This window comes from Culex quinquefasciatus, chromosome 1, assembly GCF_015732765.1.
Source record: "Culex quinquefasciatus strain JHB chromosome 1, VPISU_Cqui_1.0_pri_paternal, whole genome shotgun sequence".
In the NCBI taxonomy this organism is placed as follows: domain Eukaryota; kingdom Metazoa; phylum Arthropoda; class Insecta; order Diptera; family Culicidae; genus Culex; species Culex quinquefasciatus.
This window is the reverse complement of record NC_051861.1, coordinates 65,216,111-65,242,220: the sequence shown is the minus strand read 5'-3', so window position 1 is coordinate 65,242,220 and position 26,110 is coordinate 65,216,111. Positions and strand designations below refer to the sequence as shown.

Below are 26,110 nucleotides of genomic sequence, written 5' to 3'. Positions count from 1 at the left end.
ACAATTATTATATAATCGATCAATGTTGCAATGAACAATTTGAAGAGGAGTCAAAGAGACTGTGGAATAATTAAACAAGGAGAAGAATACGATAAGGATGACATGGATTTTAAAGGAGGTCATATAGTAAAAGAATAAACATATATAAGTAGCAAATTCAAAGGTGAGTCCGAGAAGCTGTGGGATAATAAAGAATAGCTTAAAGAATATATGCTGGATGGTGAGACAGATGAGTATATATAAATGAATATAAATTTAAATTTAAAGGCGAGTCCAAGAAGCTGTGTAATAATAAATAAGATTTTAAAGATTTTATGCTCCAGCTGGTTTCAATGCTTTAAAAAAAGCTTATTAAGATAACGTAATAACTTCAATGGTGGTAAAACTGAGGAGTGGGATAGAACAGAACAATAAGAGTGATACTGGAATTGAAAACAATGCATATAATCGATCAATGTTACAATGAAATAATATCAGTAGACATAACAATTCATTTCATTTGCCCTAGAAGCTGAAACAGATCATAATTATCCAGTATATTTTACGAGTTTTTAAGGTAATCTCTAGTTAAGAAAAAAAAATACTGTTACTATTGTTTGATGCTGTGAAATATTTTACTTTTCACTTTTTTCTTCACAAAAAGTTTATTAAGTTTTCACACATTTCTTCAGACCCTACTTCGTCGCGGCTTGACAAACTATTCCTCAGTTGTCGTCAGACTCATCTTCGCTGTCGGATGCCTCTGGGAGAAGATAAATCTTCCTGACTCCTTTCTTCAGGGCTGCCTTATCCAGGAGCAGGCTTACGAAATCTTCTTTGACCTTACCGAAAATGGCCAACTCCTTTTCCAGGGTTTGCATCCAGGTATCACAAGGACGGCATTTCCTTTTTGGCAGCTCAATTTTCAGATTGAATGCCGCCTGCAGTAGGTGATTGGCCATCCTTCGAGAGATATGTCCCCAGTACGTGACACGATTTATCACAATCGTTTTAATGATGGTCTTCTTCAGCAAAAGGCTCCTGGTTGACACAATCGTCACACCACCGCAGGCCTTGTACCATTCTTGAACAGTTTTCCGTTCGAAGTGGCGTAGCGGCCGTCAAAGAGATTGCGTTTAAACCGAATACAACAGTTGGAACTACCACAGATCGATATATCCTCCGTGCTATATCCCACGGTACCCGATTCTTCTTCAAAATGGAAGTATCGCTTTACTAACTCTGGAACCTTGGGAGCAGCGTCGCTTGACCGATTCCGGACGATTCACGGTTGCCGTCAGATACGCACCTAGATACCGGACCGACGCCTTAGATGTGAGGTGGAAGCCTCCCACAATGTGACTCCACATAATCTCATCCATTTCCTTGAGTGAGCTGGTGATGATCATCAGGTCGTCCGCATAAGCTAGGATAAAGGGGGGCTTCATTCCGACCGAATGCTCTAGGTTCACTGACGGATGCAGTTGCTTCAGTTTAAGCAATATCCAGTGCAGGACCAAGGTGAAGAGACGCGGAGAGAGCGGACGGCCCTGCTTAACACCTTTTCCCTTGTTGACCTTGGGTGTTCGCTGGTTCATCCAACGCAGACATGTTTTTTCCTTTAATGCAAGGTTAATTACTCGATTTACGAGGAAATTCGGGACTCCTAGAGTTTGAAGAGCTTTTATCACTGCGGCATGGCTTACGGAATCGAACGCTTGTCGGATGTCTAAGGCCAGTGCATACAGGCTGATGCCATGATTCCAATATTCCTCCGTTATTCTTTTCGAAGTAAAGATATGATCCTCGACTGACCTGTTTGCCAAGAACGCCGCCTGGTACGTCGGCAGCTCACCCGTGACTTCGTCCAACTTATACAACAGATGAGTGGCAATCACCTTATACACCACGTTGCACAGCGTGATTTTGCGGAAGTCCGTGGTGGCCTTCGGAGACGGCTTCTTAGGTATCGGAACTTGGACCGTGTCGATGAAATCCGCTGGTGGAACATTACTATTCCAAACCACTGCAATCAGTTCATGTAACTTCTCAACGAACTCGTCCGGCGCTTTCTTTAAAAGTTCCACATTTATCATGTCTGATCCTGGGCTTGTGCTGTTGCGAAAGTTGGCGATGATGGCTCGTATTTCACCAACTGTCGGTGCTGGAAACGATACAGGTGGAGTACTTTCGGGCAGCAGTGGTATGTCCCGTCCTTCCGTCACCGCTTCGTACAGTGACTCCAACCATTTGAACTGCGATATTGAGCACCTACCCAAGTTACGTCCTTTCATCCTCTTTTGGCTTTTGAGAAACTCGAACGTTTTCTTCAACCACATGTAGGGATCTGCACAGTTCAAGTTTGTGAAGAAATTTCTCCACGTCCTCCAGATGTGCTCCTTTTTAGCTTGTTCAAACTCGCTTCTGGCTAAAACTGTCTCTGTACGGCAACGCTCAACATCCGGAAACCGCTTTTGACGATTAATCTTTCCTTGAAGCTTGGCGTAAGCTCTTCGTGTGATGGGAGACATCGGCGCCATCTTTCCCGGCGGGATGGCCTCTTCCGCAGCTCCAGTTAATACTTCCTTCAGCTGACCCCAAAATGACCCAGTGTCCGTAGTGTTGAATTGTGTCTGCTCCAGTCTTTTTAGGACTGACTTCGAGAACTCCGATCGCTTTTTTTCGTTTGCAAGAAGCTTTACATCCCACTTCTTGTGGGCTGTCCCTGAATGTACCACTTTGGAGCGGTACGATATGGAGCGGACGGATGCCAGGATGATCTTGTGGTCTGTTTTAAACATCTTCGGCCGGCATCCCTTTACGCTCTTCTCTTTGATCCTGATGCTGGCGCCGCTCGGTACGAGAACGTGGTCGATTTGGGATGAGGTATTTCCATTTGACCACGTCTGCAATGCTGATTTTGATCTAGCAAAGGTATTTGTCGATTTCACGAAAAAAAGTCCGATCACCCTAACGTTTGTTTACATCAAGTATCTGTGCTGTGCATAGTTTTTTGCAATTTTTACTATTTTTCACTACTTTTTACTAAAATTAACCACACTCAAACCGTGTCGGAAAGTACCCGTCGTTACAATTCGTTGGAGTGCAGTTAATTAGTGACCGTCGGACCCGTTTGTTGGAGAAAGAACACCTGCTCCAGTAGCACTCGCGAGATGGCTCCCAGCTGCAAAAAGTGCGAGGCTGAGATCACCGGGATCGAGAGGATCGCGTGTCGCTGTTGCAAATCGGACTTCCACAGGTCCTGCATCTCTGGCCTGAATCGACCGACTTTCGATGCCATTGTGAAAAACACCAGCAACTTGTTCTGGTTGTGCGACAATTGCAATGGACGTTTCGATAACCTGCTGCAGGCAATGGAAACAGACGAGGTCACTGCCCCGCAGGTGAGTCTGCGAAGCTCGTTGAGGTCGTGGACAAATTAAGCGGCATAGTGTCTGAGCTATCCAAGCGGTTGGACAACCGTCCGAAGAGCAGTTACGCTGGGATAGTTGGCTCGGGGTCACAATCTTATGAGCCGGGTTCCAAACGTCTCCGAGAAGATGAACAGTACGAACAACATCAGCCACCACGGGAGAAAGTGAAGACCATCTGTGGGACGCGTACTGTTCAACGTGAAATCAAAACAGTGGTTGATGAACGTGAGCAGTTTTGGATGTACCTGGGCCGTCTTCACCACAGTCATTCCGTCGACGACATCGCAGAAATGACTCAGGAGTGCCTTGGGCTTGAAGTGGCCCCAAAGTGATAAGGCTGGTCAAGAAAGATGTGGATGTGACCAAGCTGCCGTTCGTGTCGTTCCGAGTTCTTCTGCCCGATGAAACAAGAGATGTGGCTCTCCAAGCGGAAACCTGGCCTACCGGTGTTGCGGTTCGCGAGTTCGATTTTGACCAGGTTCGTGCTCCGAGATTTCGTCAGTGATCCTGTATCATCCCAGCATGACATCGAATTGACAACCACGGGACGCATGTACTACGGCCTTTGGAAGATCCCCGCTGCCCCGCCACAGGTGTGCCATCTTCGTTATGCTGCCGTACTATCTGTTCCTGTTGGCTGAGTCGTCCCGGCCCTGTGGTCGGTGTCAACAGCGGGATCTTCCAGGCCTCTCAACCAGGCAAGTACACAATCTCGTCAAGAACCGTCTCTCCTCCTGATAATCTCCCGGTTTCCAGAATTTTGACGCTAACGGCGGCCAACGCAGAGCTCGAACCATCCTACAGTTCAGCTACCAACCTCATCCACGAAACCATGTCGTCACATCGAGCTGACGGCGCCGAGACCTCGAGACGTACGCCCCACATTTTCATCAAGACCCAGAAAATCTTCGCGACAATCCATCCGGTTCCAGAATGCCGCACACGATGACGCCGGGACGCACGCTGCAAAGTAATGAGGAATGTCCCCGCCCGCCGTACACAGTCGAGCCACCCAACTGTTCCAGCATCGGTTTAAGAACGAGCCAACAGAGACGTCCCGGCCCTGTGAACGGACACGGTAGCGGGGACTTCCGACCTCAACTCTCAGGCGAGTACTCTAGTGCTAGTTCATGTGGCCCCGCACTGAATCTCAATCAATTGCAGCAAAACGTCTCGGTTGGCAATCGTACCAGATCGTCCAGTTTCGCCACTGTCTACTACCAGAATGCTGGCGGAATGCGTTCAAAAAGCAAGCAGTTTTTCCTAGCCCTTGCCAGCAGTGACTACGATGTGATCGCGTTAACGGAAACGTGGCTGAGTGACGACATAGTGGATGCTGAGCTATCACCGAACTACACCATCTTCCGGCAAGATCGTAGTGCTCGGACTAGCGACCGTAGAAGAGGAGGTGGCGTACTTATCGCCGTTAGGAACTCACCTGTACACGCGTGTACACGTGTGGTTTCGGAAGGATACGAACACTTGGAACAAGTCGCGGTTCGCGTCAAGGTCCATAACCATCACATCCTCGTCTGCTGTATCTATATCAGACCAAACAGTGACCCTGACATATATGTCTCGCACGGAGCCGCTGTTCAGGAACTATTGGACCTTTCTACGCATGATGACTCAGTCATCGTCACCGGTGACTACAACCTGCCTCATCTTTCGTGGTACTTTGACGACGACTTGAACTGCCTGATCCCACTGAACGCGTCATCTGAGCAAGAGTTAGCGCTGACTGAAAATGTCATCTCAACCGGACTCCAACAAGTCTGCTCGCTCACGAATGTTAACGGAAGGACTCTTGACCTGGCCTTTGTCAACGACGTGAACTCCGTTGAGCTCATCGAACCTCCTACTCCTATTCTGAAAACTGACCGACACCACAAAGCGTTCGTTTTGAAGGCCGTCTTCTATGCTGGCACCAGTGAGTCAAGTCCGCTGCCCGGTTTCGAACCAGACTTTAGTAATTGCGACTACGTACGAGTGTCTGAAGCGCTCAACTCCGTAGACTGGGATACTCTTCTACGCGATCAAGACACAAACGGTTCGACTGCGACGTTTTACGATGTTGTTTACAACCTCATACAGCAATTTGTACCAATGAGGCGAATTTCTTGTAATCGCACTGGAAAGCTTCCTTGGTGGACTGCCGACCTTCGACACAGTCGGAACATACTGCGGAAAGCTCGGAAAAGGTTATTTCGAGCCAGTACGCCCGAAAATAACGCAATTGTGGAAACATTGGAAGTCGAGTACGAAGCACTGCAAGATTTGCGATACCGAGAGTATCTGAGCCGGGTTGAAGCAGACGTTGAGGACAATCCATCATCTTTCTGGAGCTACATAAAAGGAAGGAAACGTTCCAGTGTACATCCCACGAAGATCTCGCACAACGGCCGTTCTGCGGATAATCCAGTTGACGCAGCAAACTTCTTCGCCGACTTCTTCAGCAGTGTTTATGATACCGTGACGCCTACTGCTAGTGCCACTTACCTAGACACGCTCCGGACGTTTGACATCGACCTCCCTCGGCCAGATTTCACTCTGCTGAGGTAGAAACGGCTTTGAACGCCATCGATCCTGCGAAGGGTGCCGGGCCTGATCGACTTCCGCCTGTGTTCATCAAGGAGCTCTCCAGTTCATTCGCCAGACCTATCAGCACTATCTTCAACCGCTCCCTGTCCGAAGGCGTTTTCCCGACGAATGGAAGCTGGCAGCAATAACTCCCATTCATAAATCAGGCAGTACACTGAATGCGGAGAATTATAGGCCAATCTCCATCCTGTCCTGCCTGCCCAAGGTCTTCGAAGTGCTAATACACAAGGGGATGTACTCGGCCGCCCAAGAAATTGTGTCTACTTTCCAGCATGGTTTCGTAAAAAAACGGTCAACGGTTACGAACCTGATGGCGTACGTCAGCGCGCTGAATGCTAACCTGGAAAAGCGAAAGCAGACCGACACGATCTACTTTGATTTTTCCAAGGCGTTCGACACCGTTCCTCATGTGTTAGCTGTAACAAAACTTAATCGTTTGGGTTTTCCTAGCTGGCTGACTGTGTGGCTCTCGTCGTATTTATGTGGAAGACAAGGTTACGTGCGTCTCGGTGCTGTTGTCTCCAGGAGGTTCTCCATCACATCCGGTGTGCCGCAAGGGAGCCATCTAGGGCCGCTAATATTTATCTTGTTTGTTAACGACATCTGTCAACGTCTCCAGTCCCAGAAGCTGTTATATGCGGATGATTTGAAGGTTTTTCGTGAGATTAATTCCGTCATCGACTGCGTCGCCCTCCAACAGGACATCGAAGCCATCCGCGAATGGTGCGACCTCAACGGGATGAAAGTGAACCCCGCCAAATGCAAATGCATAAGTTTCACCAGATCAGCTGTCCCAACCGTGTACGCGTATTCATTCAGCTCCATTGACCTTGACAGGGTTTCTTCAATCAGGGACCTCGGCCTGCTGATTGACCGGAAACTAAACTTCTCGGAACACGTCGCCGCTACTACAGCCAAAGCATTTGCGATGCTGGGGTTTCTTCGACGCAACACTGCTGACTTCGAGAATATCCACGCCCTCAAAACTCTCTTCGTCAGTTTGGTCAGAAGCACCCTGGAGTATGCAGTGCAGGTATGGGCACCTCACCATGCTAATCAACGGGACCGGATTGAGAAAGTTCAGCGTCGCTTTACTCTGTACGCCCTGCGCCGTCTACCCTGGAGGAACGGTGTATGGCAAACAAGCTACAGTGACAGGTGTGCTCTGCTCGGCATGGAGTCTCTCGAACAGCGACGAACTTTCCATCAACGGATGTTTGTTTTCGATCTTCTGACGGGCCGCATCGATTGCTCCCAGCTGCGAGAAGAAATCAACGTGCACAGGCCAGTACGAGTGCTGAGGAACCAGCCCCTACTAAGGATTCCCTTCCACCGTACGCTCTATGGTTACAACCGACCCATCGACCGTTGCTGTCGCATCTTCAACAGTGTTTCGAACGAGTTTGAACCTGGAATGGCTAGAGAACGTTTTAAATGTAGAATTCGTACCCTTCAACTGTGACGTATTTTATGTATTCCTGTGTTAGAACATGTTTATTTTTATGTTAGTTTTAAGTTATTCAGTCTGTGCGACCTCAGTCGAAGACGGTGCAAATAAATAAAGATTAAACTGCAATACGAGCTGTAGCAAGAAGACTCCATTCTCGTTGCTCTCGGAATGGGCTAGGTGATTTCCAACCAAATGGCGAAGTTCCTTTGTGACGTCTCTCGACCCGACTCGTGCGTTGAAGTCTCCTAAAACGATGTAGTCGTCCTCCGGAGGGATCTTGAGCAGAATGTTAGACAGAGAGGCGAAGTTGTCCATCATTCTTTTGTCAGAAGGAATATGAACAACAACTGCCTTCAACCTTATCGCATCTTTCTCAATCCAGGCTGTGCAAATGTTTTCAGATACACTGTTGAAATTCTTCAGGGTGACGCCTCCGGCCTTGTTCACCAGGATGCCGACACCACGATGGCTTGTTCTGGACCCACACGGACTACAATACCAAATGAAATTTTTGGACTCCATTTGTTCCCAAATTACTCGACATTCCTGTACTGCACAAATATCAACCTTCAGTTCACTAAGTTCGATATCAATGTGGTCTCGTTTTAAACGATTTGAGCACCCGCAGCAGTTGATGGTAGCAACGTTTAATCGGGGTTTCGTTAGCTTTGCGCTGCTGCTCCTGTTCATCTCCATCGTGCGGTAGTTCTGGAACTCTGGTCTCTCCCCTTTCCTGTCAGCGATTCTTGAGGAGTCTGTTTCTTTCCGCGAGGAGGCGGGGTTTTGCTCCGTGTTTGCTGTTACGAATCCACCTCTCCTTCGGCACTCGGATACCTCGCCCCAACCGGCAGTGGGTCTATCAAGAAGCAGACTATATAAATTGAAGCTACCGAACGAGGAATGCGTTACGGTTAGTAAAACCTTTTCGAATCCACCACTGGCCACGGTCCGTTGAGCTTAATCTGCATCAAGCTGACCGAATCCGCTCCGGAGTCCTGACAAAATTCGATAGCCTCGCAGCACCCTGAATCATTTGAATTGTGCCAACGGTCCTGCAGGGATTCCGGAACCTCGCCACTAACAGATGGAGATGGACTAGCCATCTTCGGCCAGCCGGCGGTTGTTGTTGTTGCGACGACCTCCACAGCCTTAAACAGAGGACCTGTGATAACTCCATTCTTTGACCGCTCAGCGTACTTTTGTTGATCCGAGCCGGCTATAACAACACCCGTCCCGCGATCCCTGCAGGTCGCAGAAGCCTCACCACCTTTGATGATGCGTCTGACAGAAAGCAAACAGTTGTTAGAAACCATTTTCAAAGTCCGAGGAATTTCATGATGAGCTACCTTGATGGGTCAACCACTGACGACCACTCGGCAGACCTCGGCCTACCTGTGACAACCTCTCGAGAACCAGACACCTCAACGCTTCTAAGCAGAGAGCCTGTAATTTCTCCCTCCTTCGACAGTTCAGCGGACCGTTGTTGCTCCGAGACTGCTGTAACAACTTCCATCGCGTGGTCCCTACAGGTCGCAGATGCCTCACCACCTTTGATGCTGGGTCTGACAGAAAGCAAACTTTGGTTAGAACTCATCTTCAGCGTCCTGGGCACAAATTGAGCTACCTAGCTGAATCCACCACCGTCGTGCTGCCGATAGGACTTGGCCTACCTGTGACAGCGTCCCGAGAACCAGGCCTTTGTTGCTTCAAGCCATCTGTAACAGCCTCTATCCTGCGGTCCCTACAGGTCGCTGACATCTCCCCGGCTTTGCTGCTGAGTCTTGAGGAATCCTCCGCTACCGACGCAGATACGACGCTATCGTAATGGTTAGTGCCATTAAAAAAGATCCTCAAGGTGCGCCGGGTACCCCCAACCTCCCCGAAAGTTATAGGCGGTAAACGTTTTGTGAAGACTTTGATCTTTTTTCGAGCATATCCGAGGCTGCAGCCAAAATGTCCGATCCTCCCCAAGTGCGGTCCTTCCGGAGTGCTTCAATTTGCTTTTCGATGAAGGCCTCCTTAAACTCGTCCGCCGGCCACTGTTCCTGACGATTAACTGCTTCCGAAATAATCGAGTTTTCGTACCGCGTCCAGTGTTGCTCCAAGAAGTTGACACATCTACGCCTGAGATCTGCTACGGACTTTGTGTCCTGAACTCCGGATGTCCAAGTTCTCCAACTGATGGACAATCGAACCGAAAAGGCAATTGCCGTCCGGAGGAATTCGCAGAATTTTCAAGTGATCATAATTGCTGGTGAATACTTGGTAATAAGCTTCCGAATTGATGATCTCCTTGTCGTTGTGTACTTCGTTACAGCTTAATTCCTTCCCCACGTCCAACCTGTCCAAAGAGCCTTGACTTGACTTGTTGGTATCGGCCGTGTTTGGAATGTCCACTCTGCCAGCAGCGCTGTTTTCAGATATGGTCAATGGAACCGCTGAACAATACGGCAGCTGGTTTGCCGTCGCCTTCGGGCCGAGTGACTCGTTGCTGTTCTCAGCTGCTGTCCTCGTTGTCGTTGCATCGCTTCGTCGCGGATCGGTATCTCGGTTCCAGTTAACACCAACAATACTGTAGTAGGAGTCGGGGCCGTTGAAGTAGAGGTAGACTTCCTGTGTGGAGATACCAGCAGTGCTCTCGTAGATGAGAATATCTTCTTGTTGATTCGAGACAATAATTGAGCGAGTTGTGGCGCCTGTGTGGATCAATCAGACCGCGCACTGGACTCACAATCCAGAGGTCGCCGGTTCGAATCCCGGGGCGGACGCAAAAAATTCTAAGTGTAAATATAGGTATTCGGTGCCCTCTCCCCGTGCCCATACCTTCACACTTAGGAGACCCGGGAGGCGGAGTCTTGTCGCAAAAAGAACGATACACGCCTGTGGATCCGTTGACGAAACCGCAAGGTTTAAGAGGGCCACATTATAAGGTGTTACGTCGATTCCGTTTTTTTTCCGTTGTGGCGCTATAACCACGGCAAATAGAGTCCAGGGCATTCGTGGAAATACAATGTCCCATCCCAGAGGATCCCGGAGTACCAAACCTTCTTAGCATGGTGCTCCCAACGAATACAACCAAAATCTCGGAGCGTATGGTGGTGTGTCCCCACGCTTCTTCCTCCTGTAGATTCAGAATTGTGTTGTTGTTCGAACACTCCGTGCTCAAACTCAACCCAATTACGAATCATCTCTGCGATACGGCTTTACGCAGTAGGCCTGGCCGCTTTAACGCTTGTGATGTTTCAATGCATTCTCATGCAATGGCGCACTACAAATGTTAATAAATGACAAGAAGAGTGCTAGGCGTCATCTAACCTAAGGCACTCTCCAGGATCCCTTCGAAAGATTGGCTGCGCTAGGGTCTGATTAGATTAGATTAGATTAGTTGATTCGAGACAATAATAAACTTGATGCCTAGAATGTCGCTCAACACTGCCAGAACGTCCCATCTATTGTGGTTTCGAAATAAATCGAATTTTCGCGGCGACTCATCTGACACTACGCTCCGCAAACTGATCAAATCTTATTCTGAGTGCAACGAGATGTTGTGTTGAACGCGAGGTTAAACGTCACTGAAAAACAATTTGGCGCTCTGGCACCAAACCGAAACGAACGATTTCCACTCGCCGCACTTTTTCTCTCCGCATTTTCTGTCTAACTAAAAGTATCAGTGCTTGCGTGTTGCCGTCGGAGATTTTGGATGATGATGTTTGCCATTAATGCAAGTAAAAAATAGTACACATTTCATTATGGTTTTTATTAAATTAGCCTAAAACCGCCGGCAATCATTTTCGTCAGTCAGAACAAGATGGAGGAATCATAACAGACTTGGCTTACACACTGATCGTATAATACCAAATTAAGCTTGACAGAAAAAGGCGGAGAGAAAAAGTGGAAATCGCTCGTTTCGATTTAGTGCCAGAGCGACAATACCACCTCTACTTCCATCCTTGAGTTGTTGGATCTTTTCCACGATCCGATCCTCTGACGGCCGTTGTCGATCGATTCCCCCGGATTCGGCTAGGATGAACTCCTCGTACTTAAAACTGTACCGGAACAGGTAGTTTGCAGTACACTCCCGCATAATGTCCATTGCTTCAAGATGCACTGGATGATCCAACCCCCTGGCACCACTGTAAATGGCTAGAACGTTTGACAGTCACCAAAACCTGAAGAGCCCACGTAGCAGTATTAGTGAAGAGCCCACGTTGTTTATCGTGGGCTCTTCACTAATACTACTGTGTGGGCTCTGTGAGTGTAGCAGTATTTGTGTTGTCTGTTTGTTTACACCAAATTTTCAAGAAACATCTCTTTTGGGTGTGCAAATCTGTTACGAAAAAGATGAGAACTGTTGCTTCCGATTGACCGGGAAGATTTGCCGGGTAGTACTGGACCGGGGACTGGCCAAGTCCCGCTGTTGATCCTTCCGAACAACTCGCTGCAATCTCCGGCAGGGAGTAACCGACCAAGTGCAGAAACATCCGTGATTCCGGTGATTGTGGCGGAGCTGGTCTTTCCGAACATCCTTCGATAACCTTCTCCGAGGACTGGCCCACTCCCGCTGTCGACTCACACAGGAAATCGAAGGAAACGCGTGCATGTGTAGAATCCGACCTTTCGTGGACTCTCAAGAAGTTCATCGCGAAGTGGTCCGAACAAATCTGAACTTTGAACTTGCAAAACCGTCTTCATCGCCACTTCGCGGGGCATTTATCCATAGTCTCTGGCGGATAGGGTCCTTCGGGAACTTGCGTTTGGAAATCCGTCCCGTGTCCCGTGCCGTTATTTTTTCATGGAAATCATTTCAACATTATGAAATAGTGCCTTTTTTACCACGCGGTTTGTTTATTTTTAAATTTTGACAGCAAATGCGTTCTTCATCTTCTTTGCGTCTTCATGTTCGCGTCGAACATTTAGGTTTCATAAACATGGCCGTCGTGACAGAGGGCTGGGATGATCAGATTCGAGGTCTGTAGTGAAAGGTGAAAGGTGCAGAGCTGTGTTCATAATTTCTTTTCTTTTAGTTTTCCTATCATTTGAACATACTTGTTAGTTGATGAACAATTGAAGACTGCTCTCCTCCCACAGTGATTTGGCCAAAGTCAAACGAAACCGGCCGTTTTGCGACTCAACAAAGTAGTTTTCCATTTTAACTTGTTATTAAATTACATTTATGTCCGATTTACTCCTAAAGCACCGATAAAGCACACGTGTGTTGTAAACTGCTAAGGTTGAATTGACAGTCAAAAACACCGAAATTCTGTAAACTGCTGTATACTGTTGCTCAAAGTCTGTAATGTTTCTAGCGTACTTTTCTCTGTAACAGATGGCATGGTTTCCTCAAACAGAGGACATAACACAAAGTACAGTATGTTAGGCTTGAATTAAAATTTTCGCCAAATAAATTTTCAATTAAAAAAAAATATGTTTTAGCAATACAAAATTCCAATTTAATCAGGTAGATATATCTGCAGTTTAACTGCATAGAATAAAAAAAAATGACAGACTTGGCCAAAATTCGTCCACTGACTTTTCTGCGAGGCCTATTCAGCAAATCACTTTGGCGTCTGACTGCCATCGTTGACCGTTGACATTTCTGGGAGGCCCATGCAGCATAAAAACAGGATGACATTTTCTCAAGTGAATAACAATAAGAACAGAAGAGAGAACAAGAAGCAGACCACACCCTCCCAAAATCTATTTTAGCAAATCTTCACTTATATTCAAAGTAAAATCGCCAACTCCATGCCACCTCGCTAATATCACCACTAATCTTCCTTTACACACCCGAATGAATACCTATCACGACCAGTTTCGCACTCGTTGCGTTTGAAACGGAATTTGTATACGATTCTAATTAGATTCCGTTTCAGAATTTGGATTGATTTGACTGGGTACCAGCCTCTGTCATTTTTGCCGATTTACATGTATGTAACCCCTTAACGCGGCTAGGGTTTTTCAACTTGTCCGTGGTGTACACTAACCGTTTGTAGTGCTGTCCTTCCTCAGTCCGTAATATTAACTTTAAGTGATTTTAATCTGTGGTACGTCACTGTTTATCACTGTTTGATTTGTAAATTTTAATTAGGTTTTGGAATTGCACACGCGAACTTTAAAACCGGGTATTTTTTTTAATTGGAACTGTGGAAACACAGGTTACATGTCATAGAACAGACGCATAATCCTTTCATTAATCTTTGACGTTTCTTTTGTGAGAACGGAAAAAACACGTTTTGTTTGAACTATTCTTAGTACTTTTTATTAGTTCAACTTATTGTTGGAGTTAACAGAAGTTATTTACTCATCCCAGAGAGGCGTTGAATCTCCCAGTGTTGCAAGCTGTTGAGATGTCTCTGATCTTTTAATGATGCTGGTGGATTTTTCGCTGGCTTTTTGATCATTACTTGTGTTGCTACTAGCAAATGCATTTCTTGGTTGATGAATGCTTTCATTGCGACGTGAGGCCCTGTTTGGAAAGATATAATAAGATAATAGATAATACACATTACTACAGATGATTTTTAAAAGCGTAAAAAAAAGAATGACGCTTTTAAAAATGACCATGAAAACAGCACGATTTTTGCTTGGCTGTATTAAAAGCACGCAGAAAAATGTTTTGTAGAATCAGAATGTACGAGGTTTGAATCAACAAAATTTTTGTTGATTCAAATATGCCTGATTTTTCTGCGTGAGTAAATAAATCTGTCCATGTTCCTGCCCAGTCAAATCAATCCGAATTCTGAAACGGAATCTAATTAGAATCGTACACAAATTCCGTTTCAAACGCAACAACCGGTTCGAACACGGAACCGGTTGTTGCGTTTGAAACGGAATTTATATACGATTCTAAATAGATTCCGTTTCAAAATTCGGATTGAGTTAACTGGTGAAACACCCGTGAAGAGTATCGGCGCCGGCATTTACAAAGCGGATTCAGTGACAGTTTATGAATCAACTTAATGTTAACATGTTGAGGTTAATGTTAACATTCCATAGGTTGTCTTCTTAAGGTGTCTCATAAGGTCCAGTTTTTGACCGAGCCACGTAGCCCAGTGGTAACGCTTCCGCCTCGTAAGCGGTAGATCGGGGTTCAAATCCCGGCTCGGACCAACACAACTAGTGATCTTTTCCCTTCTGGATTCGATTGCTTAGTAAAGGGAAGGTAGTGTATCGTCACAAACTGGACCTTATCACGACACCTTAGGAAGGCGACCTATGGAATGTTAACATTAACCTAAACATGTTAACATTAGTTGAATGAAAAACTGCCACTGAATCCGCTTTGTAAATGCCGGCCCCGATACTCTTCACGGGTGTTCCCCTCAGGAACTGGGAAAGATTTACTATTTACTTACGTTGCTCGGTCTTTGGCTATATTAGAGTGGTATGAAAAATTGCCATTTTCGTATGATAACTTAAATTCTAGACTATTTTTTTATTAAGTCCTATAAACATATAAAACACAATAGCTTATAGGACCTTTAAAAAAAAAACTCTAGAAATGCTGTTTTGAAGGTCTTGGGACAAAATATCCTAAATATACCTATAGGAATTCGCTACAAAAAAAGTCGCCGATCGGGATCAAAAATTTTCTGGGGGTTGAAACGGAATCTAATTAGAATCGTATACAAATTCCGTTTCAAACGCAACAACCGGTTCGAACACGGAACCGGTTGTTGCGTTTGAAACGGAATTTGTATACGATTCTAATTAGATTCCGTTTCAGAATTCGGATTGATTTGACTGGGTACCAGCCTCTGTCATTTTTGCCGATTTACATGTATGTAACCCCTTAACGCGGCTAGGGTTTTCAACTTGTCCGTGGTGGCCACTAACCGTTTGTAGTGCTGTCCTTCCTCAGTCCGTACTATTAACTTTAAGTGATTTTAATCTGTGGTACGTCACTGTTTATCACTGTTTGATTTGTAAATTTTAATTAGGTTTTGAAATTGCACACGCGAACTTTAAAACCGGATATTTTTTAATTGGAACTGTGGAAACACAGGTTACATGTCATAGAACAGACGCATAATCCTTTCATTAATCTTTGACGTTTCTTTTGTGAGAACGGAAAAACACGTTTTGTTTGAACTATTCTTAGTACTTTTATTAGTTCAACTTATTGTTGGAGTTAACAGAAGTTATTTACTCATCCCAGAGAGGCGTTGAATCTCCCAGTGTTGCAAGCTGTTGAGATGTCTCTGATCTTTTAATGATGCTGGTGGATTTTTCGCTGGCTTTTTGATCATTACTTGTTTTGCTACTAGCAAATGCATTTCTTGGTTGATGAATGCTTTCATTGCGACGTGAGGCCCTGTTTGGAAAGATATAATAAGATAATAGATAATACACATTACTACAGATGATTTTTAAAAGCGTAAAAAAAAGAATGACGCTTTTAAAAATGACCATGAAAACAGCACGATTTTTGTTTGGCTGTATTAAAAGCACGCAGAAAAATGTTTTGTAGAATCAGAATGTACGAGGTTTGAATCAACAAAATTTTTGTTGATTCAAATATGCCTGATTTTTCTGCGTGAGTAAATAAATCTGTTCGAACACGGAACCGGTTGTTGCGTTTGAAACGGAATTTGTATACGATTCTAAATAGATTCCGTTTCAAAATTCGGATAGAGTTAACTGGGTGAGGGGAACACCCGTGAAGAGTATCGGCGCCGGCATTTACAAAGCGGATTCAGTGACAGTTTATGAATCAACTTATTGTTAACATGTTGAGGTTAATGTTAACATTCCATAGGTTGTCTTCCTAAGGTGTCTTATAAGGTCCAGTTTGTGACGATACACCACCTTCCCTTTACTAAGCAATCGAATCCAGAAGGGAAAAGATCACCAGTTGTGTTGGTCCGAGCCGGGATTTGAACCCCGATCTACAGCTTACGAGGCGGAAGCGTTACCACTGGGCTACGTGGCTCGGTCTTTGGCTATATTAGAGTGGTCTGAAAAATTGCCATTTTCGTATGATAACATAAATTCTAGACTATTTTTTTATTGAGTCCTATAAACATGTAAAACACAATAGCTTATAGGACCTTTAAAAAAAAACTCTAGAAATGCTGTTTTGAAGGTCTTGGGACAAAATATCCTATATATACCTACAGGAATTCCCTACAAAAAAGGGGGGTTCTTTGGCCAAAATAATAAGTACCGTATTTTTTTTTGTTTGGCCATTAGGGTGACCTACACATTGCTAGGGTGGTCCCATAAGTGTCAATTTTCGTAAATTTTCGCAAAACCACATTTTTTTCAAAAAAAAATAATAACTCCGCTCCATTTCAGCCGATTTTAAGTGTCTTAGATGCAAATGAAAGAGGGATAGTTGGCCTTTCAAGAACCAGATGAAAACTTAAAAAGGCGTTTTGACCGTGTCTTGACTATTCGTGGTCGACTGTATCGTACGTTGCCTTGAAATCGATGAAGATGAGATGTGTGGGCATGTTGTACTCACGGCATTTCTCGAGGATCTGCCGGAGCGAGAAAATTTGGTCCGTGGTGGCCCGAGCGCCAGTAAAACCCGCTTGATAGGGGCCCACGAACCTCCGCGCGTACGCCAACTGCTCTCTTCAATATTTTATGAGCTCACCGGGTAACCGATCTTCACCGGCGGCCCTGTTGTTCTTCAGCTGACTGATCTCCTTCTTCACCGTCTCCAGATCAGGTGCCGGGAACTGTTGGTCAGCGGTCCAAGTTGGGCTTCAAAGCCGTCTCCATGCGCTACATCGCCGTAAAGGTGGTCTTTGAAGAACTGCTGCCACCCGTACCCCTCGGGGACCCGACCAGTGTTGGCTTGCGGCGCATAGCCTTTTCAGGACTGGTTAACCTTCTCGTAGAACTTTCGCGTCTCGTTCTGTCGGAACAGCTTCTCCATTTCGGCGCGATCACGATCTTCCAGCTGGCGCTTCTTGAGCTTGATGACCGTTCTCTACTGTTTCAGCGCTTGTTTGTATCTGGCCACGTTCTCCTCAGTTGCGGCTCTCAGCTTCACAGCATAAGCTGCTACTTCGTCAAGTAGCCGCTGGCACTCCTCGTCGAACCAGCGCTGCTTTCCAACTCGGACCGTATTACCTAGCGCGGCTTCAGCGGCACTGCCGATGGCCGAGCATATTCTGCTCCATCCATCGTTGAGCGAGGCAGCGCCGAGTTCCTCCTCCATTGGCAGGCTCGCTTCTAGCTGCTGCACGTAGTGCTGAGCCACAGCCGTGTCCTGCAGCCGCTCGGTGTTGAACGGCGGTGGGAGCCTCCGACGTCGGTGGTACGTCGTCGACAGTTTTGAGTGCATGCTTGCACCCACCAGGTAGTGGTCTGAGTGGATGTCCGTACCACCGCGGTAGGGATGTTCCGTATGTCCGAGAAGAATGGGCTGTCGATGAAGACGTGGTCGATTTGTGTTTTTGTTTGTTGGTTAGGCGATGTCCAGGTGACTTTGTGGATGTCTTTCCGGGGGAAGAATGTGCTCCGTACCACCATACCGCGGGAGGCTGCGAAGTTGATGCACCGCTGGCCGTTGTCGTTCGTGACGATGTGCAGGCTGTTCGGACCGATCACCGGCTTGTTCATCTCCTCCCTTCCTTTGCAGGCGTTCATATCTCCGATGACGATCTTGACGTCCCTCTGCGGGCAGCTGTCAAACTTCTGCTCCAGCTTCGCGTAGAACGCTTCCTTCTCGGCATCGGATGATTCCTCATATGGGCAATGTACGTTGAATATGTGACAGCTGAAGAAACGGCCCTTAATCCTCAACCTAGACATCCGGTCGTCGATCGGCTCCCAATCTATCACACGACCCAACACTATGAAGCCGGTTCCCAGCTTGTTTTCGGCTCCACCGCTCTTATACATGGTGAGCTCCAAAGCATCATCCTCCCACATCTTCGCTCCCTTCCAGCACAGTGCTACAACATCGAATTTGCGGGGTTTGAGCTCGTTCAACAGAGCGTACCCATCGAAACGTAGCGATCTGCAGTTAAATGTTCCGAGTATACAATCGGTGTCCTTTTCGTGCCTAGGTCTATGCCGTTTGTTCCGGATCCTTATTCCTTCTTGATTGTTCGTAATGATGTGATTTTCGTTATGCAGCTGGATTGGAGCTGCGAATACCTAGTCTCGCGGTGGGGCTGCCACTCTGAAGCTACCGAGACCCAGCTCCGGTTTTCTTTCGACACCGAAACGGGGGCTTTTCTCACCAGGCCTAACGGCATAGCTACACTCTCCGAAGAGGATGGAGCTCCCCTTCCCTGTCAGCATACTACCAGAGTTCCCACCGGGGTTTGTTTACCCGATCTACGGAAACTAAACCGACTCAAAACAGCTGCTCTTCAAGAATTCAGCAATCACCGCTCGCCTTTCTTCAAATCCAAATTCAACCTTGCCAGCAAAAGATACCGGGGGTACAACCGCACCCTCTACAGGCGATACGTCATAAGGACGCAGTGTGATCTCCGGAGAAATCCTAAGAACTTTTGGTCATTCGTGAACTCAAAAAGAAAAGCGGACGGTCTGCCACCCACATTATACCTGGACGATGTTGCTGCTGCGACTTCAGAGGAGAAATGTGCCCTGTTTGCTGCCCACTTCAAGGACGCGTTCAATTCCAGGTTCGCTTCGGAGGCGGAAATTATCGAAGCCACAAGGAACACTCCCATCAATGCTATCGAGTGTTCCCTCATGGAAGTTGCGAATTGCCAAGTATCTGCTGCTATTAACAAGCTCAAACTCTCCTATTCGCCCGGTCCCGACGGAATTCCCTCTTCGGTTATCAAACGATGTTCTGGTGCACTCCTTTCCCCCTTGACCTGCCTGTTCAACCTATCTTTGCGGCAAAGCACCTTCCCGGATAAGTGGAAAGCCTCTTTTATGTTCCCTGTGCACAAGAAAGGTGACAAAAGCAGCGTCAAAAATTACCGTGGAATCACCTCTCTCTCGGCTTGTTCGAAGGTCTTCGAAATTCTGGTCAATAATGTTCTGTTTGACTCTTGCAAAAACTACATTTCCACGGATCAGCATGGCTTCTACCCTAAACGCTCTGTTGTCACGAATCTTGCTCAATTCGTGTCACATTGTCTTCAAGAAATGGATGCTGGAGCTCAAGTCGACGCAGTGTACACAGACTTGAAGGCGGCGTTCGATCGGGTTGACCACGGAGTTTTGCTAAAACGACTGGAAAGACTCGGAGTCTCCGCCAGTCTCGTTCGTTGGCTGAAGTCTTACCTCACCAACCGGATTCTGCGAGTCAAGATAGGGAACTCTGAGTCAGACATGTTCATAAGTCTCTCTGGCGTTCCTCAAGGCAGTAATTTAGGTCCGTTACTGTTCATACTTTTCGCCAACGAACTGTCGATGCTGCTAAGCGAAGGGTGCCGGTTGTTTTACGCTGATGATGTCAAAATCTTAACCGTTGTTAGAAGCGTTTTGAACTGCTCAGCTCTGCAAAGACAGTTAAACCACTTTAACGAATGGTGCGTGCGTAACTTCCTGACGATCAGCATAGAAAAGTGTAGCACAATCTCTTTCCACCGTAAACTCAAACCCGTGGTCTTCGACTATGCCATCGCCGGAAACACTCTTGCTCGGGTAACCCAAGTACGTGACCTGGGCGTTACCCTTGATAGCAAATTGTGTTTCACTATCCACCTCCATGACATCGTGTCCAGAGCCAATCGACAGCTTGGATGCATCTTTAGGTTCGCTGATGACTTCCGAGATGTCGCGTGCTTACGTTCATTATACTGCGCGCTGGTAAGATCCATCCTAGAGTTCTGCTCCGTAGTGTGGTGTCCGTACCAGAGCACTTGGACTGCTAAAATCGAATCAGTTCAGCGAAAATTCACCCGGCTTGCCCTTCGCCGTGCAAGGAATCCTGCCGGTTGGAACACGTACGAAAAACGTTGTCGTGTCTTGCAGCTAGAGACTCTAGAGCGGAGGCGGCACGTCTCACAAGCAACGTTTGTTGCCAAAGTACTGGCCAGTGAAGTTGACACTCCTTGGATTCGCGCTCAAATTCAAATCTACACACCTACTCGGCCACTTCGTCAACGCCAATATCTACAACTTGCTCACCGCAACACCAATTATGAACAGCACGAACCAGTTCGTTTCATGTGTAGCCGATTCAACGTATTTTCCCACCTGTACGATCCCAGCATCTCCACCCCGCAGTTTCAACAACGAGCCCGACTCTGGTACTCTCACCAGCTTTAATCTGTTTTTGTGTTTCATGTTGTTAGCATTTGTCTTTAGTTAAGTTAAGTTTTATCATTAAGACCACAAGTTGTCGGATGATTCAAATAAACAAATAAACAAATAAACAAATCTCTCCAATGGTTACTAGTATCCCCGGCTAGCGCCGCGGGGGAGGCCAGGGTATCGGAGTTACTGGACAAGAAGCTAATGGACCGCTTGGTGGGTCTATTTTATTCCTGCGGTACTCGAAGTACCTATGGAGCAATTCCATCTCAAATCAGGAATTTTTCTGGTACTTTTGTACCCGACCCTCTCCGATTTCAATGAAACTTTGTAGACATGTTATCCTAGGCCTATAAAAGCCATTTTTGTGTATACGGAGCCAATTGAACTCGAAAATAACATTTGAGAAGGGCGTAAGTTATTTAGATATTTTTGTACTCTGTAATTTAAAAATGACTGTAACTCGAAGGCGTTGCATCGTACCAAAATGTGGTCAAAGACAAACTTGTAGGAAATTGGACGCGCTTTCTGAAAAAAATGCACTGAAAGAAAAATACACGCCACTTCTATGGGATTTTTCAATTTTTATGTTTAAAAGTTAATTTTTAAGGTGAAGTCACGATTTTTTTTCGTTCAAAATTTTTGAGGAAATAGCCTAAAATGTGACAAAAAGACTCACGAAAAATGCAGGATGGTATGTCTCTCCTAAAAAACTACAAAAATCATTTACTAAAACTGTTTTTTTGAAAAGTGGTCTAAACGTCAAAATTTTCAAAAACCGATAGTGGGAATCGATTCTCCAGACAATTTTACATAAAAGTCTCCATATTGACCATTGTCCTAAGTCCAATCCTTGCGAAGTTACAGCGATTTTAAAAATAAAAATGTTGAAAAAACAGCTTTTTTGGTGTTTTTTTGCATTTTCTATGTGACAGACTTGATTTTCCAGTCTCTAAAATATTTTTACCGGAAAGCTCGTCCAATTTCCCATAAGTTTGCTTATTTAATTAAGCTTATATCTGTAAGCCCATGCATCCGAATCTATGACATTTCCCCGAAACCCATATTACCGAAGGGACATTTCCCCGAATGCCACTTCCCCGAAAAGACACTTCCCCTAATAGTCATTTCCCCGAATTCCATTTACCCGAATTTCCCATTTCCCCTAATCGTCCACATCCCCGAATGCCATTTTCCCGAATCGGCCATAATCCCGAATGCCACTTACCCGATTAGCCATATCCCTGAATAGTCATTTCCCTGAATGCCATTTCCCCGAACGCGGTCAAGCGGAAATGCCCGGTGCCCCGGAGCGCGCGCGCTCCTGGGCACCGGGCATTTCCGCTTGACCGCGTTCGGGGAAATAGCATTTTAAAAGAAAAAAAATTGATGACAATTTTTATCACATCAAACAACATATTTAAAGGTTCATATTAGCCTTGAATGATCAACTTTCTTTTTGGCTTCAATCACACAGTAAAAAATTGTGTAAATTTGGAAGGTGTAATTTTGGAAGGTTGAATATTACCTCTTTTATGATGTAATTTTACCTCAATTTAGACTGAAAATGTGGCATTACACCAGAATAGTGGTAAAATTATACATTTTTAGATGTAAAATTACATTTTTTCTGACATAAAAGATGTACCCCTTCCCAGATGTAATATTACCACAGACAAACAGACGGGACACTCGAGTTCGGAACCATTGTCCTTCAATAACCGAGCCAAAACGGTTATTTCAAATGCAATTTAGCTTCGGCATCCACTCAACCGGCGCTGATGGCGCTGCTGTCGTGACAGCTCGCCCGTCTTTCCTCAGTGTGTGTAATGTGTTTTTGTTGTTGTAAAGTTGAGCATGAGCACTTGGCATCAAATAAAAACAAAACAAAATATGATAGAATTCAGGATTTCTAACGGTGATCCACAATCCAGGCTTTGCGGGACAAGATTGGGGCAGTTTCGACCAGGGTCAGATAAGCGGCTGACTAGCGAGGACATACCCTTTGCCTCACTATTAACCCGGTAGCCCGGTAGGCCTACTCAACTGCCTGTCGATATCGAGGCTGCTGCTGAGGCGCCCGCTACTGCAGAGGAAGCCGGACCCTGTGGTAAAGTCATCTCTTTCGGAGCAACCTGCTTATCCTTCGTGAACTGATGCTCAGATTGCTGCTGCTGGTCGTACTTTTGGCTTTTTGGCGATGTTGCGTCGATCTATTTTGCGGCAGCGTTTTTTGGAATCTTTGCAACTTTTTTCATCTCATTTTGCTGTTTAACGCAACTTAACTGCGCCGTGGACACGTTTCCCGCGGATGTTTCGAAACGAAACGCGGATGTTTTTGAGAGCAACGGGAGGACCAGTGGTTTGGTCTCTGTCGTTGTGGTTGTGGTGCGTCGTTGCTGATGCTGCCGCATGGTTTGGCCGTCATCTTCGGCCGTCGGTGTTAATTTTTATTTTTATTTCATCGAGTACCTACTGACGATAAGCAACAACAACATTATTTAAATCAGCTGTTGATGTTTACAATCGTTGAGGCTTGATTGTCTCACGCATACACTGACATGACACATGACAGCAAGGGGTTTGTATTGGTATGTTTGGGCTGCGCTTCGGCATAAGCTCACCAGGTAGCGCTGGCGTCGCCGTGATTTGGTGGTTTGATGAAGGACGATGAATTTCAAAAATTATTTGTATGGAGAGCAATTCTCTACGAAATCGGTCTTTTTTCTTCAATTTTAATTTTTGTATTTTTTAATCCGACTGAAACTTTTTTGGTGCCTTCGGTATGCCCAAATTAGCCATTTTGCATCATTAGTTTGTCCATATAATTTTCCATACAAATTTGGCAGCTGTCCATACAAAAATGATATGTGAAAATTCAAAAATCTGTATCTTTTGAAGGAATTTTTTGATCGATTTGGTGTCTTCGGCAAAGTTGTAGGTATGGATACGGACTACACTGGAAAAAAATAATACACGGTAAAAAAAATTTGGTGATTTTTTTATTTAACTTTTTGTCACTAAAACTTGATTTACAAAAAAACACTATTTTTAATTTTTTTTATTTTTTGATATGTTTTAGAAGACATAAATGCCAACTTTTCAGAAATTTCCAGGTTGTGCAAAAAATCATTGACCGAGTTATGAATTTTTTAATCAATACTGATTTTTTCAAAAAATCGAAATTTTGGTCGTAAAAATTTTTCAACTTCATTTTTCGATGTAAAATTAAATTTGCAATCAAAAAGTACTTTAGTGAAATTTTGATAAAGTGCACCGTTTTCAAGTTATAGCCATATTTAAGTGACTTTTTGAAAATAGTCGCAGTTTTCATTTTTAAAATAAGTGCACATGTTTGCCCAGTTTTGAAAAAATATTTTGAAAAGCTGAGAAAATTCTCTATATTTTGCTTATTCGGACTTTGTTGATACGACCTTTAGTTGCTGAGATATTGCAATGCAAAGGTTTAAAAACAGGAAAATTGATGTTTTCTAAGTTTCACCCAAACAACCCACCATTTTCTATCGTCAATATCTCAGCAACTAATGGTCCGATTTTCAATGTTAATATATGAAACAATTGTGAAATTTTCCGATCTTTTCGAAAAAATATTTTCAAAATTTTCAAATCAAGACTAACATTTTAAAAGGGCGTAATATTGAATGTTTGGCCTTTTGAAATGTTAGTCTTGATTTGAAAATTCCGAAAATATTTTTTTCAAAAGATCGAAAAATTTCACAAATGTTTCATATATTAACATTGAAAATCGGACCATTAGTTGCTAAGATATTGACGATAGAAAATGGTGGGTTGTTTGGGTGAGACTTAGAAAACATCAATTTTCCTGTTTTTAAACCTTTGCATTGCAATATCTCAGCAACTAAAGGTCGTATCAACAAAGTCCGAATAAGCAAAATGTAGAGAATTTTCTCAGCTTTTCAAAAATATTTTTTTCAAAACTGGGCAAACATGTGCACTAATTTTAAAAAATGAAAAACTGCGACTATTTTCAAAAAAGTCACTTAAATATGGCTATAACTTGAAAACGGTGCACTTTATCAAAATTTCTCTAAAGTACTTTTTGATTGCAAATTTAATTTTACATCGAAAAATGAAGTTGAAAAATTTTTACGACCAAAATTTCGAATTTTTGAAAAAATCAGTATTGATTAAAAAATTCATAACTCAGTCAATGATTTTTTGCACAACCTGGAAATTTCTGAAAAGTTGGCATTTTATGTCTTCTAAAACATATCAAAAAATAAAAAAAATTAAAAATAGTGTTTTTTTGTAAATCAAGTTTTAGTGACAAAAAGTTAAATAAAAAAATCACCAAATTTTTTTTACCTTGTATTATTTTTTTCCAGTGTAGTCCGTATCCATACCTACAACTTTGCTGAAAACACCAAATCGATCAAAAAATTCCTTCAAAAGATACAGATTTTTGAATTTTCATACATCATTTTTGTATGGCGGCTGCCAAATTTGTATGGAAAATTATATGGACAAACTAATGATGCAAAATGGCTTCCTTGGGCATACCGAAGGCACCAAAAAATTTTCAGTCGGATTAAAAAATACAAAAAAAATCGAATGACCGAAATCCTAGAGAACTGCTCTGGAGAGTCACGTCTGTTTGTCTGTGATATTACCATGATTTTTTTTTTCTGTGCAGAACAGACGTAGCATTTTAGGGGGGATTCAATACAAATTCAAATACAATGAACATTGTTACAGACTTTTTTTATAAATATATTCTCAAAACAAATACTTTTTTCTTATAGACATGATAATAATAATGCAATAGAAGTTTTGTTATTTTTTATGATTCAAAAAACATACCGTGCGATTTTCGTAGTACAGAACCCCGTACACACTGATCATTTTATTCACATTGCTGGTTTGGGATTTGGCGAAAAGTATAATCAACAAAAACTTTAAATAAAATTTGTACCAGCCTTATGTACCTATTTGTTCGATTTTGGGTTTTGAACAAAATTCGAAAAAAGACAAATTTCCTTGCAAATTTCTCAAAACAACATCTAATTATGCGGTTGAATACAAATGTTAATTGAACAAAAAAAATCTACTGCAGTCCAGACTTGATTATCCGAAGGCTTCGGAAAAATTTCACTTCGGATAATCGAATCACTAAAAAAAAAATTTTTTTTGATGCCTAATTTTTTTATTGTCGAGCGTATGTCCCCTAAACTACGTTAAAGTGATTTAGAACTTTTAAATCCAAGGCCAATATGGCGGTGTTGAAATATTGAAAAAAAGCATTTTATTATTTAATAGGCAATCAAATTTTCAAATTTGAATAAAATGGGGTTGCAGTACTCAAATTTGATGTTTAAAACAAGAAAAAGAAAAAAAAACTAAAAAAAAATTTGTTCTTGATTCGATTATTCGAAGTCCCATACAAACCATCGGATAATCGAACTTC

General features: G+C 44.2%; 2 protein-coding genes and 1 long non-coding RNA gene across 3 annotated transcripts; all 3 read right to left on the bottom strand.

Annotated features, from left to right (window-relative positions):
- Positions 1-1,193: 1,193 nt before the first annotated feature.
- On the bottom strand, positions 1,194-2,780 carry LOC119770109. The gene has a single exon (XM_038264388.1). It carries the CDS (start codon positions 2,778-2,780, stop codon positions 1,194-1,196), a length of 1,587 nt encoding a protein of 528 aa, XP_038120316.1.
- An 11,062-nt stretch (positions 2,781-13,842) lies between these two features.
- On the bottom strand, positions 13,843-15,531 carry LOC6046385. The gene is made up of 2 exons (XR_005276983.1): positions 15,301-15,531; positions 13,843-13,930 (listed from the first exon to the last, which is right to left on the bottom strand). It is a non-coding gene; the product is annotated as an uncharacterized LOC6046385 (long non-coding RNA).
- Positions 15,532-16,451: 920 nt separating this feature from the next.
- LOC119766536 lies at positions 16,452-21,026 on the bottom strand. Its single transcript, XM_038251191.1, has 2 exons — positions 20,271-21,026; positions 16,452-20,229 (listed from the first exon to the last, which is right to left on the bottom strand). The coding sequence occupies exon 2, from the start codon at positions 18,349-18,351 to the stop codon at positions 17,650-17,652; it is 702 nt and encodes a 233-aa protein (XP_038107119.1). The 5' UTR covers positions 18,352-20,229; positions 20,271-21,026; the 3' UTR covers positions 16,452-17,649.
- Between the last annotated feature and the right edge of the window lie 5,084 nt (positions 21,027-26,110).